Here is a 14861-nt window from a genome sequence, read left to right on the forward strand (position 1 = left end):
CTAAATGAAGTGTTCTGGGTGTTCTTCAGACAGCATGAGATCCCTTCTAATTTTCACAAAGTTAACAGTGTTAAAAGTTGGCTTGATTTTCAGGATTCTAAAATTGTCTAAAATTGTTCCTAAATGTACCCCTATTGAATAAAAGCAGTGTGTCTTTGAAACTTTCAAATAAAATATTGCTTAATCCAATTTAGATACATATTTTTGTTGTAATCCATAAATAGACCTTCTCTTCTTTTTTAATTCCCAACTCTTACATTTGCTGTAGGTCATGACAGTTGTGTAGAGCTCCTCCTTGAACAGGAAGTTTTCCAGAAAATGGAAGGAAACTCTTTCAGTCCGTTGCATTGTGCAGTGTAAGGAAGTGCAAAATTATTCTTCATACATTTCATTGCTGTATTTAACAAAAGATTTATCATTCTGTAAATAACAGTCTGTTTAATTCATTATAGGATAAACGACAATGAAGGTGCTGCAGAAATGTTAATTGATACCTTAGGTGCTGGTATTGTAAATTCAACAGATTCAAAAGGAAGGTAAGAGTGGAAATGCACTGTGGAAGAGTGTGTGTAATGTAACAGAATGCTCTGCTAAATTCTATAATCACTTGGGGTTTTTGTATTCGGTCCGTATGTTAATTCCCCCTTCCCCCTGTTTTTATTCTTTGAAGATTTTTTTTTCTTTATTCTGTGCTATAAATAAATATTAGATTTCTGAAGATCTTATTCTCGTTCAGTAAACTTGAATTGGATTTTTATTATATAGGCAAGTTAGAGCACCTTTTAAATTTTATCACTTTGTGGGTGGTATTTTATGCATGTTTTATTTTTTCTGAATCAAACTGTAACCCTGTTATAAACTACATGGAGGGAACTCTTTGAAACTTGAAGGTGACTTTCTAAAGGCAGCAGCTGCACAACTGCAGCTGTGCTGATTTCAAAGGATCAGTGGGAGGAACTGCCCAGGCTTTTGTATTGGCAGGATCACGGTCAGGATGCCCCTTGGATTAAAGTAGAAAGGGTGGCTGAACGTGGCCATGTTGTCTTTTGATGTGTTGCAGAACTCCTCTTCATGCAGCAGCTTTTACAGATCACATTGAGTGTCTACAGCTTCTGCTCAGTCACAACGCTCAAGTGAACGCTGTAGATTCTTCTGGGAAAACACCTTTAATGATGGCTGCAGAGAATGGACAGACGAATACAGTTGGTAAAGAGAAACCTTTATATATTTCTGCTCTTGAGTTTGTTAAGCTCTCTGTGGGTAAAGTTGCCTTACAGTTAATGTTCTTATGGATATATTTTGTCAAACTTATGTTTTCGTTTTGCACAAATGTAAGCCATGAAGACTTAAAAGGAATATGCTTTTAGTTAATACAAATCTTTATTTCCCCAGAGGTGCTGGTTAGCAGTGCTAAAGCTGATCTGACTTTGCAAGACAGTTCTAAGAACACAGCACTCCATTTGGCTTGCAGCAAGGTGTGTGCGTAGTCTGACTTACCAGTGCTGAGCTTTGTGTTACCACGCACTGTTTGCAAACATGAACTTGTTATTTTGAAAAGGTATTGAAAGCAGTTTTTGAAAGGTATTTGTTGTATGACAGATCTTTGTTCTGTATTAAGGGTCATGAAACTAGTGCCTTGTTAATACTGGAGAAGATTACGGATAGAAACCTCATCAATGCCACCAATGCAGCCTTGCAAACGTACGTATCAGCAGTGAGTGTGTTTCACAGATGAAGTTTTGGTGGGTATCTTGCTCATAAAGGGGAATATTTTTCAGAATATTTTTCCAAATTGGTTGAATTTGAATTGCTTAATAGAAACCGAGAATTGAATCGACTTGAAGCGGTCTTTTGCTCGTTCTGGTTTTGGCTGGGTGAAAGGGATGAGAAATAAATCTCACAATATTGTGATTCAGGGAATCCTGTTTGGAATTGCTGCAATCCACTGAGAGAACCTGTAAGCCGATATTTTTCTGTTTCAGAAATTATCTAATTTTTTAATTAAAATTCACTTAACAACTCATTTGAGGCAAACTTGGTCTTCAAAGCTAGCTAATAAAAAAATCCGGGCTGAAGTATGCTTTTATTCTTCAGCATGATTCCTGTTAGCAAAAGACACCTATTCTTACTAAATGAAATACTGTTTTCTATTAAATGTTATGGAGAGTACAGTGTTCTTAATGCTTCCTGAAGATCTCTCAAGTACAATGAAGCCTGTTTTGTTAGCCCACTCATAAGGAAGACTTAAAAATGAAGTAGTATGTCATACTGGGGAATATGTACCAGGATGGGCTACTAAAATGACTTGTGCATCTTTTTTTTCCTTTTAAAGAATGTATTTGTGTTATAGGCAATTGACACCTGGTGTGTAGCTGAGTTATGTACATGAATTATTAGGCTGCTTCCATAACACTATCACAAGACCATTTAGAAAAAAAATTACATCCCTTCTGGAATCTGCCATGTTCAGGCTCCTACAGTTCTTCCAACTGTTCCAGAGATCTGCTTGAGCTGAGGAGTTACAATAGTAGGAATTCTTCCTCTGCTCTTGCTGCTCACCGTAGTGCATCTCAGGCAGAATGAAATAACTAGAAAGTAGGAAAGGGGTTGATTGCCTCATTTCTGGCTTGAAGTGGGGATGTCTTGAGAGAAGGAAAAGCAAAAAATGAGATGGGAACAGAAGTGGGAAAGGCTGCTACCACAGGCTCATGTAATTCCACCCACATGCCTTGGCTCATGCAGTCTGATAAGTTATGTCATGGGGGAAAATAGGTACATATTCGCACCTCCATGAAATGTTTATATCAGTTGCAAGATCTTAAAAATTTAGCTTAGCAAAATTTGGCTTAGCAAATTTTTTTTAATAACTATGACTTTCTAAACAGCTTAAACAATGTCCTACCTTGTGTCAAGATAAGCATTAAAATTGTTGGCCTCTATATTAAAACTCTTTTAATTACAGTACATTTTTCAGTGTATCTGTGGTGTGCAGTAGATCTTTTATATAAGGACTATATTTATATATCTGCTTTTAGTTGCATTACTTTGCATTTCTGGTCTCTCAGTAAGGCACTTGTTTCCAAATCAAAATATAGTTCACAGTTAACTCAAACAGTTTTAAGAATCTCAAAACAACTGAAGAGCAATATAAAGCAGAAGGGAAATAGGCTGATTATTCTGTTTCCTGCTGAGTGGTGGTAGGGTTTTGTTTAAGTCAGTGGGAATCAACTCTGAAAAAACTGTTGCATTTGAAAAAGATATAATTAGAATATTTGAGGTAAAGCTACACTTCCCTTGATAGACCAAGTCACCACAGAACAGAGTTATGGTTAATAGTTTGAGGTTTTGTAAAGTAACCTGCTTTTATTGCTTCATTTTAGTGTAAAAATTATTTTTATCTCTAGTCACAATTGAATATAGTGGTTTCTAAAAGGCAGACTGATGAAATGCTTCTGCATCTCTTACAAGCATTTACAAGCAATAAAATGTGACTCCCATTCTGCTGTTAGTATTCTAATGATTATTGCCAGTGATATTTAGTAACTCACGTGTGACGATACCTGTTACAGCGGTGCAGTGAAGGATTTATCAACAGTAGGGTACCAGATGTTTCTAACTTTTTAACATGATAACGTTCACAAGCAGCGGGACTTCTCTGGGAGCTACTTCCTCACTGTGTGGTGCCTTAAAAGAAAAAAGTGCACAATTGTTATTGTACAGTTTCTTTGCAATAAGAAAAGAGATCTGCTTGGTTTCCCATCTTAGATACTGTATCTACAATATTTATATAATGTGTAAATAACATACAAGTATAAGTTCTTCAATAATCATTTAACTAGATGTAAGCTACCTGTCTTACTTGGTATCTTGTTCTAAGGTTTATAAACGAGTTTGCTTCTCTTCACAGACCTCTGCATGTTGCTGCTCGGAACGGACTAACGGTTGTAGTTCAAGAGCTTTTAGGGAAAGGAGCAAGTGTACTTGCTGTAGATGAAAATGGTAAGAAAAATTTAATTTTGTTTCCCCACAAGGAACTGTGATTTTAGACTCAGCTCACTGAAAAGCAATAACCCTTCAGAAATTTCATATGAGCCTTGCAGTAGGTTCCCCCATAATAAAAAATGTGTTGGTGATGGGTCATTGTAGCAAAGTGACAGCAGTGTAGGGAGAGTGAAGGCTTGCAGAACAATGCAGGTCACGGCATATAAGTGTGTTTGCATTTGTAGATTTAGAACATGTACCCTATAAATACACCAGCTTTGGCATACTGAAAACAGTCAGAAAAACATAATGCTTAAAGTAAAATATAACTTTCAGCTGTTAAGAAGCTGGATTGGATTCATTTTGTCACTGTATGTATATTGGTGTTAGCTTTTAAAAGCAAGTATAAATTACAGATCCCAGTTACTGGTCTCAAGCTTCTGGCTCTTTAGAGTTTTTTGGCACAGATAGGTAAGAAAAACTAACTGCTTTGTCATAGTGAATAAATCCCATACCTTGTTAAAAAACAAAAGAAAATTAGATCTACTGACTTCTCATTTGCATATTTTCATACAAGACATCTGCAGTCCTCCAAAGCTATGCTTTTAAAAGCATAAGAGCTCCTGCTTTTATGCCATACCCCAACGTGTCTTAAATGAGAGCAGTAGCTGGGGGTAGGGGGGTTGTCTCCTCCCTTTCCCTCTCCCTCCCTTCTCCCATCCCAAAGGGATGTGCCTAATTAATAGTTCTAATTATATTTCCAGCTTGGAAAGTTTTTTCCCTCTTAATGTTTGTGTGACTTCCTCTGGGTGTTTCTCAAATTACACTCCTTGAAATGACGTGGGTGATTTAAAGATCATTCCTTGCCTAAAATAGGGGACAGGGGTCACTACTAAATGAAGCTCCCTAAAATGGGAGAATATATCTTTTCGATTTCTGTTCCTGATCACAAGTATGCTAACTGGAGATGTTTGTGTTTTTGTGGGCTTTTCATGTGCCAGTCCCTTGGCAGGGTGGATCTTTGACCGCAGAGAGGAAAACGTTGTTTGTATAGAAGCGGCGGTTCTCTGCCAGCCTGGGGATCTAACTGCAGCATGTTAGAACTTCTTTTTCATTCTGTTCATATTTTAAATTTTAAAGTAGCTCTGAGTGCTACCTAATCTCATTCCTCACTGTGATTCTTTTCTTTCTAATAGCAATTGCTTTGTTTATAAAATTTTAAGCAGCCTTGAGAATTCTCATCATGAATTCTTTTTCTGCTGGATGAATGCACCAGCTGAAAGTGCAGCATGTGCAGAGTGATGAACCCTTTGAGTTGGGAGAGAGCGAGGGAGACTTTTGTGGGATTTATCAATCTATTTCACCTGTCACTGTAATTTTTTCTTAATTCTTACAAGTATTAGTATGTCAGCAGCCTTGCTAAACCTGTTGCAAAAGTCGTCTTGATTTCCATAGTGTACCTTTTATGTTAAATGGAAAAGCTGGCAGTAGTGACAGCCAGGTTCTGCTTTAGGTCTGCTTGTCATCGATTTTAGCATCTACTGCTGGAGCAGAAGTGTTTCTAAAGGCAATAAAAAATTACTTACATTTATTTCATTCTAATAAAGTAAAAACATAGGAGAAATTTCAATTCTTTTTTATTAGAAAGGCTTAAAAGAGTATAATTCTTGCATTTTGGGGGGTGAAAGCTTAGTGTTTAGCAAAGCAGACTGAAAAATTAGGCACTAGAGTATTTTGCATCACAACACTGACATTCTCTTGCTTTTTAGCATTGTCAGGTAAGTTCAGTGATAAGTTCAGATCAGTCAGATAAGATCTGCCGCACAAGCTTAGCATTTCAGATAGAATTAGATGAATTTGGAGGTGAAGTTTTGGTTTTGTTTTATGTGGAAGCATGTCTTGATGTATGGAACACGTAACTGGCAGAACCTCTGCTGGGATAGAGAGGTGATCCATTTTGTGTCTTTTAAGTTGTCCCTTTCTGTAAAGGCTGCACTGACTTCTTTTGCAAGCAGTCCCTATTGCTATCCATATCTGTATAAAACTACTTAATAGTTCTCTCTGCTATATCTGGGCTACAGAAAATTATTGAAAAACTCGAGCTTTGGCTCTTAAAAGAGTAAATGCAACTGAAACAGCAAATGAACTGTCTGGTTCCTTCCCAAATGGAGTCTTGTTGAGGGTTCTTTCTCAGTTCTGTATCAGTTCTCAGATCTTTCAGTTCATTTCCCATATTTCCACACCTGTTGTGATGAAATTTCGCCATCACCTGCATCTACAAAAATTCTGTTGAATTTGACATTAGTTATACAGGTTTACCCATCTTAAAAGAAATTACTAGCTTCTTCTTTCATTTGACACTATTTTTGGTCACTCAACCAGATTGTCAGACTTGTTTTGTCTGGGGTTTTTTCCTCACCATTTCACTTCCTAGGGTAGCTAAATTTCCTGGTACAGTCTTTCATGTGTCGTATTAATGTGCACCACATTAGTCAGAAGAGGCATTCCCTAACTCTGGAGACTGACATAGCATGGAGGTTCCGCTTTTTTTCTAGATTCATCATTACAGTGATCATTGGCCTTTCAAGGCCAAGTATTTAATTTTTTTTTAAATAGGATATTTATTTTTTTTGGTCTTGCTCTTTTCCAAGCCTTCCATTACTCGTATTCTAGTTTAAATTGGAGATCTCTAGTTTTCTGGAAGGAATTTTTCTTGTAAACGCTTACGAGATGACTCATGCCTCAGATGACTTTCTTCTCTTTCCCAAGTGTAAGACTTCATTCAGTTTATCTTGAGAACTGTCTTTGCAGTGACCACATTAATAAGCCTCTGGTTTTCCTGTAGGCGCCTTCGTGGAGGCTTTGAAGCCCCAGGGGAGGGAGCAGCTCTGCGTTTGGCGGGGGGAGCCCTGGTCTGAAGTCAGTGTCTGTCGTGCAGGCTCCCTTTTCTGTCGTGCGAGGAAGCTGCTTCATCTCACTCTGCCTCTATTGCCCCATCTCTCAAATGAAGAGAGAATTATTTTTGTTGTTGTTGTGTGAAGGCTTACACAGATATAAGTACAGATTATGGGGAATGTTATACAAGAACTGAGTATTTCAGTGGAGTTGGCACATTTACCAACATCTTCAAAGAAAATCTGTAGCATTATCTGTAGTTTATATTACTTTATGTTGTAATAAACTATAGGTTGGTTGAAATTGTATAGTCTGCCTTTTCAGATGCTTTAGCCAGACCGTTACTGAGATAGGACAGTCTAATTTAAATAACTGCCTGTGATGAACAGCTGTATGGAATCTTCTGGATGGAGCAGCTGGATGCTGAGCTACAGTTTTGCAGTGGCTCTTTAGTGAATGCCTTCTCCCATCACTGTTGGCTGCCATTAGTTGTCTCTCCTTGGCTGGTGACTTCCTCAGTGTTTTCAAATCCTGGCTTTTCTTGCTGGCTCAGAGCATCTGACTGTGTGTAACAACACAATGACATCTCTGTTCCAAAGCCCGCTGACTTCTGGTTTGATTTTGTAACTGAAAGTTTAAAAAATTCTAAACGATAATGCATTTAATTTAATGTTTGGGGTTTTCTTTAACAGTGCAGAACTAAGTGATATAAAATACTTCTGCAGCTGAAAGATGACGTGGTCTTGGAGAAATTTTTACATTGTCTTTGTTTTAAATGAAGGTTTTGTTTTTTCTTTTCTCTGTAGGTTACACACCAGCTTTGGCCTGTGCGCCCAACAAGGACGTGGCTGATTGCCTGGCTCTCATCCTGGCCACGATGATGCCTGTTTCGTCGAGCAGCACGTTACCTTCCCTTACGTTCAATGCCATTAATCATTACACCAACACCTCAAAAACTGTCACCTTCGATTCCTTGCCAATCATGAGGAGTGACCATAGCTCCTACTGTACTTTCAACAACATTGGCAGGGAAGGTGGGTACCCATATACAGAAGAAGATGAACTCAATGACTCAGATTCTGAGACCTATTAGAAGCTACGTTTTGTGGGTCTGAAGAGAGAACCCTCGCGCTGGAAGGTCAGACTCGTGCTTTTGAAAAAAAGCTGCTGGTGTTTGAATACAAAAAGAGGACAGACCTTTGAGAAGATGTTTTTTATTGTGGTTGCATATTAAAAAAAAAAAATCTGTGAGACTCTAGGAGAATTTTTAAGAGCATATTTTGCAGAAGAAGCATAAATTCTTGAATAAGTACTTGGAATCCATGGCAAAAAAGAAAAAAAGAATGTCAAAACTGTTTTATTTAACTGTATTCTACCATTCTGTTTCTGGTGCCAGGGGTAATTTCTGCAGACTGGGCACCCTACTTGATGTAAATGAGCGACGCTATTGTACAACACAAAGGATACTAGATTTAAATATTATCAATAAAACTAAAACCATTTTGAAGGCAATAAATGAGTTTGGTACAGTAGGCATTGTTTGTGCTGCAAATTGCCAAAGGACCAAATAACTTAAAGATTTTTTTTTTTTTTTAATTAAATACGTTTTTGTGAAAACTGGAATAGGTTATTTGAGAAGTTGTTTCAACCAAACCTTAATTACTTCTGGAAAAGAAGCTTAGATTTGGTTTTAAATGTTGATTTTTATTTTTTTTAATCATCCAAAAGCCTTCCGACACTATTAAATGTACCATGAAAGAAAGCAGATGTACCTTTAAGTTTTGTTTTCTTTTTCTTTTAGGTGAAATGAAAATGAACTTGTCATACTTTTATAATACTAAAATTAAACCAGCTAACGAGGTGAAGTCAGGGTGAAAAATGTACAGTGTAATAAACAAGGGAAGGGGTGGGAGATGTGGGGGGGAAGCAGTAATTGTTGCACAGGTTTAGATTATTTTTTTGTTTTAACTTTTGGGTTTGGGATTGAGATTTTTTTTTTAATTTAAAAACGCAGGAGAAATTATGAAACTGCATAAAAAAATTGAAATGAAAAATCTTGATAACCCTGTTGTGACTGAGAGTTCTTTTCAGTAATTTGTCCACTTCCTCACGTCATAAATTTGTATGTAAGATTAAAATTGTATATCCCTATCACTTTTTTTTTTTTTTTTTTTTTATTCCCGGAGTTTAAAGGGGGGGGGGGTGTATGTAAGATTAAAATTGTATATCCCTATCATTTTTTTTTTTTTTTTGAATCCTGGAGTTACAAGGGGGGGGAGGTCAATTTAAAAGTATATTTCCCTATTAGAGAAAACAGTACAGTGTCTGGTCTGTGGGAAGAGCTGTGTATCTTTGTTGTGCTCCATTTAGAAAATAAACAGCAGAAACAGGTCCCTGTAATGTAGTTCAGACTTGCCCGAATTCTTATTTTTATTTAATTTATAACAGACTACTGTGGTTTTTCTAATTGCCTGAAGAATGAAAAACTGACATAAGCTGAAGTTTTGTCTGTTAAATATGAATATTTACTTCATTTGGCTCTGCTCTAACTATAACTGTTACTTTACAAGTGAATTTGTTTATGTACATGCAAGGAATCCTTGCGTGTCCTGGTAAAGTACAAATAAATTACTACAAACTGATTCCAATTTCCTTTTTATCCTTTTTGTATTGTGAAACTGGAAATCTTTATGATATTGTAAATTATCAGCTGGTTTTCTGAACATAGTGTGGAAACACGGGACAATATTTTGATCTATTTGATAATTTTGTGGGGTTTTTGAAGAATTAATGAGCATGTACATAGAAATAGTGACTGCTTGAATACTGTATTTACCTGCACTCTTTCAGTACTTCAAGATTCCTGTATATTTTACAGAGTATAATAAAACCCAAATGTGAGTTCTACTAATGAATAATTTATTTGTATCTACTAAGCATTAATGACAAAGTATCTTTTGTTGAACTGTTGGAATTTATAAAATCTGCTTCTCAAAGGCTTTGCCAGCATTTTAATTCTAAAGCGAAGAATGAAGGGGAGCTATTTAAATTTAAATTCATTTTAAATGTTAAATGACTTCATTATTTCTTTAGGCTTCCTTTTAAGTATTACTTCCTTAACCATTCGTGCCTGCCTTCACTGTTCATACGTGCAACGTGTTTGTCTGTGAGCAGAGTTAGGTGACTTCAGGGAGATGGTGACTTCTGTATTTTCTTCCACGTGACTCTCTGGAGCGTGGGGCTGTGTGGGAGGGATGCAGGTGCCTCGGCTGAGCATCCAGGCACCGCTCAAAACATCCCCATCGGCCTCTCTCCAGATTCACTGCATCTATTTAAATACAAAGGTTGAACCAGAGCAGACCCATTTTTCCTCCTACGCCTGTGGAAGATCTGGATCAGAATGCAAGTAGCATGCCTGTTATTTGAGAGGTAACAATTGCATGTTTCTGTTAATGAGACTGATTTTTGCTGCTTCAAATCAACTGTGAGAAGATGACATTAATAGGCCTTTGTTATCTGTGCTAACTTCTGTTTGTCTTCAGGGTGGCCTGTTACCTCAGAGTGGGGTGTCTGTAGCCATAGGGCAGTTTAGAGGAGGGGACACTCCTGTCTTATTTGAAAAATTAAGTTCATGTCCACGGTGTGCCTGGATGGTGCAGGAGAAAACGCTCAGAAGGTGTTGGTTGAAAAAGTTAAAGATTTGGATAAGGAATAGAGGCAAATGCAGAAAGCAGTGCCTTCGTTTCCTTCTGTCAGTCAGACATCGTGCCTCTCTCCCATTTCATCACTACTCACCTCTTGAGGAAGAAAACTTTTTCGCTGCATTAAATTGGATTCATTATTTCTAAGTTTTGTGTACTTTGTGTTTTGTGAACTTTTCAGAGATAAATATCTGTCTTTTTTTATTACAAATTGTTAATTCCATTTAGAAATACAGTTAATGATTTATGCATCTCATCTAGCTCCTCATTAGAATTTATTCAGTGAGCCTGTAGATTGCAATTGCCTGTATTTGGTTGTTCCCATTAAAAAAAAAGCAACCAAAAAACTCCATTACTACCTGGCAGTATGAGTAGGATGGTAATTGTGCCTTGTTAAGTGATAATTGGGACTATTAGAATATAGTCTTATTCCAAAACAGGAGTATGATTTGTTCAAAGAACATGCTACTGTGGTCAGAGACTACTTTCTTAATGAGAGATCAAGGAACAGAAGGTTCCTTGTTTCTGTAAAACAAATAAAGGCTGTTTGTGGCCGGTGGGATTTTTTTTTAATTTAAAAAACAAACAAACAAAAAGTGTTCATACGTCTGTGGGGGCCTGTTCATCTCCAGAAAATGATACTGGAATCTCCATCTTTCTAAAAGAAATCCTCCTCTTTTTGTACAGATGGGTAGGGCAGGGTTATTGTTACAGCCTTCATCTGCTGGATTCTCACCAGGAGGGAGCAGTGAGCCTTGGCTGGACTACTGAAGCAGTGTGTCAGAATAAAAGAAGCTCTTTTTATACTGGATGAAAAAAAAAATGGACTACGGGAGTGAGGACAACCAGCTCTGCTCAGCTTTCTGTGTACTCTGACTTCTGGGATGTTTTATGGGTTTTCAAGTTCTCAAGACAAATACTCTGCAGAAGGAAATGCCAAGTTAGTACTAACATCCTAGGCTGAGCTGTTACTGCAGAGTGTAGTGTGGTAGCATAAATGCTGGATGCTGTTAACATGAAGGATCAGTCTCTTTTCCTCACCCCCCAAGAGTCACCCTACTGTGATCAAAAAGGTTTTTCTTGCAATTTTTTACAAAATATTGACCTCTCCTTTGTATTTCCTCCTGTTACTCCATTGCTTCCCCACGCTTAAATAATTCCAAAGTAATCATATAAATATACTCAGAACAACCAGATGTAGAAATTTGCGCTGTGGTTGTGGTTGGTTGTTGTGGGTTGTTTTTTTCTGGTATATTGTTTAAATTTCTGACTTCTCTGGCAGAGCTAAAGAATTAATAAATGTTTGGTTTAAAAAAAGATAATATTTAAAAATTAATTACTTCAAAGTTTTGCTCCTTTTAACATCTGCACAAAGGGCACTGAAGCTGTTACCTAAGCTATGTGGAAGATGCCTAAAAAGGAGCATGAGAGAATGTTTACAGATTCCTCAACTCAATAATTCTGGCTTTGAGAGGAATTAGCCTTCCTGTCTTGCCCAGAGACTATGTCCATTTAAAGGCAACAACTACTGTAGTAGTGCAGAATGACATATTCGAATTTACAAAAAAATGGAGAACGTTCATTAAATCCAGTTTGAGGTAACAGCAGTGTTGTTCTGGCAGCTCAGATTCCTTTTTGGAAAAAAAAAAAAGGAGCTTGTGGTGACCTTTCTGTTAATCATGCAATAAGTGGGTGAGAGGCTAAGCCCGTGGAAGGGTTGTGAGCAAGTGTGAACGCTGTACAAAGGACTGTTGTCCAGCATAAACTTGTGAGGAGGTTTTTCATGTGCATCATCACGGAACACGTTTAACAGTGCTAGAAGTGTCCAGGGAGGCCACGCTACTTAATTCCATGTTTGGATCAGTGAGGTTCACATCTTAAAAACTGAAACCTAAATAAAAAGGGTAAGTGTTTATGGAAACAGCTGTTCTGGAGAACTGGAGCTCTTTGGCTCAGTGTCTCACAGGGTGGGTGAGGGAGCTCCTGGGCCTCCCCGGCTGCTGCTGTTGGAACAGCGGGAGGAGCTGGAGGGTGAGAACCCTCCTCACCTCCCACCGCTTTGCTCTGTGGCTCTGCCACTGCTACATACCCACTTCCCAAAAGAAATACCACCGTGCTTTTGGTTAAAAAGCACTGATTCCTGATAACAATACTTCCTGATAATCTAGTCCTGGTTGGATCAGACTAACAACATCGGAGAGAAGGAACTTTATAATCTGTTACTAAATAGTTTAAACACTTACCACCACTTCCATAGGTCTAGACTTAAACTCAGCAAAATCCATTTTATTATCAGGAAAAAGTAAGTATTTAAGTTCTTGAAGTTGGTCCATCAAATTCACATAAATTTTTAAATCCAAGATTTGCCTCTTGTAGTAATCTGTCAATGATTTGTGATGACTTGCTTATAATCCTTTCACACGCTGCAGAAGCTGATGGGACAGTTGGAGAATTCTTTCAGATTAGGATTAAAACCCTTTTTTAGTAAGTCTGTAGCTGTGACTCTAAATTGGATACATAAAAATTTATAATACATGGGTCTCCTGCAATGTTAAATGTGAAGACACACAACACAGGCCTCTCTGTTAGCTGACAGTGCTGTTTTTTTTCTTTTTCTGGAAATCTTTTTCTCACTATAATATCCATATGTTCAATGAAGAATAAGGGCAAAGGAACCATCGTGCATTAATTTGAAATGGTAAAACAACGGTTATTCTTACAAAAATATTCTACTACTGTATTTATAATCATATAAGTATAAATCATTATAAGCTGTATTTCCTGTATGTCAAAAGATCCTCGTGTTCTGGTTTGGTTTTGTTGTACCCACAGACGGAAATGCCTCAGGAAGCTTTAATAAAACTGTTTATATCCACTGAGGAGATGCTGGATGATGGGCTGCATTACAGTATGTTACGAGCCTGCCTGTGTGAGCATCAGCCTTGCTGGAGGCTTCCCACCCTCTTCAGTACATGGTAGGTAGCTGCACTCACGCGAACACCGGTTGTTTGGGAGCCGTGGTGCCTTCAGCAGGGCAATGCCGGGACTGCTGGTCCACACCAGGCTTCCAGAACCTGCCCATCAGTGGTGGCAAGTGTTGCAGGTTACTGCCTGGTCACCCCATTTCAGAACAGATACATCTGTTGTCCTTCAAAAATCGGGATGGTGGAGGGGGAAAGTTACTTCTTGGTAATTCTCCATTGTGTCTAGTACTGTCTGTTCCACTTTTTCCAATGTCTCTTTGCTAAAGGCTGCTTTTTTGGGTGAAAGGAACAAGGTACGAGAACACATTCTAATGCTTCTATCTGTTCTTCTCAGGGAGGAGACACAGCAATGTGCCACATGGAAATGGTAAGGCCAGAAGGTCTTGTTTTCTAATAGTTTTGACATACCCGAAGTTAGAATGCTCTATGGAACTCACTTGGCAAGTATCTCACAGATAAATGCTTTTTTTTTTCCTGAAGCATAGTAAGTATGTGTAACTATTTGCTTGTTTAGCTAATTTATTGTGATAATAACAGTCTGCTTTGGAACTACATGTCAAGGATTTAGTTCCCATGCAGGAGGACTCATGTTTTTCAGCCGACAAAGTGAGGTGGGGAGGCTTGTCCCAAGAGCTGAAATTCTGCAGCTGTTCATCGGTCTTTTCTTTTAGACTTGATCTTACAGTACTAGAACCATGCGAAGAAGCATGAATAAGCACCACAAACACTTCTGTTCTACCCTGTATGTTCTGGAACTTGTGCAGTGTTCAACAAGAACACTGCTACGGGTGCCAAAGAATTAATGATTTTTTAATAACCCTGTGGTGGGATGGCCTACTTTTACATCAGTAAGTTTATGTGTAACGAGATACAGGCATTCCCCTCTCCGTATTTCTGTCCAATATATGCTGCAGGATAAACAAAGTTGTGTTGCTGTATCAAAGCTGTGTTCTGGTTCACAGTAATACAGCTTGGAGAAGAAAGGTTCGGTAGAGCCCAAGATCATAAGTATTTACATACTTATTTTGTGTAAATATTTATGAAACCTTGGGGTAGAAACTCAGCAATTTCTTGGTTGTTTTGCATTCTGAAACCAGAAAGTGACTTGGTTCAAAGCAGGGACTTACCAAGAGACCTATGCATACTTGTAGCTGCCGTGGTGGTTGGAGTTTGAACACATCTGGGAACTGACTCAGACAACCGAAGGTGAGACTCGCAGTGCTCCCGTCACCGCTCTGCTCCCCACTGCTCTTCCTGGCCACTGGAACACAACTAACAGACTAAGCAACTGCAACACAAG

The 14861-nt window shown here is 38.1% G+C and overlaps 1 protein-coding gene across 1 annotated transcript in view; it reads left to right on the forward strand.

Moving 5' to 3' along the window:
* The window catches only part of ANKRD28 (ankyrin repeat domain 28), a 72266-nt gene extending 64049 nt beyond the window's left edge, over nt 1-8217 (forward strand). Inside the window, exons 22-28 of the mRNA XM_014937708.1 lie at nt 269-356; nt 453-536; nt 1061-1206; nt 1393-1475; nt 1619-1701; nt 3908-3999; nt 7683-8217. Of these exons, the coding sequence (XP_014793194.1) occupies nt 269-356; nt 453-536; nt 1061-1206; nt 1393-1475; nt 1619-1701; nt 3908-3999; nt 7683-7969 (863 nt within the window). The 3' untranslated portion in view covers nt 7970-8217. The remainder of the gene's footprint in view (nt 1-268; nt 357-452; nt 537-1060; nt 1207-1392; nt 1476-1618; nt 1702-3907; nt 4000-7682) is intronic.
* The last annotated feature ends 6644 nt before the right edge of the window (nt 8218-14861 follow it).

This window comes from Calidris pugnax, unplaced genomic scaffold (assembly GCF_001431845.1).
Source record: "Calidris pugnax isolate Ruff unplaced genomic scaffold, ASM143184v1 scaffold11, whole genome shotgun sequence".
NCBI lineage: Eukaryota > Metazoa > Chordata > Aves > Charadriiformes > Scolopacidae > Calidris > Calidris pugnax.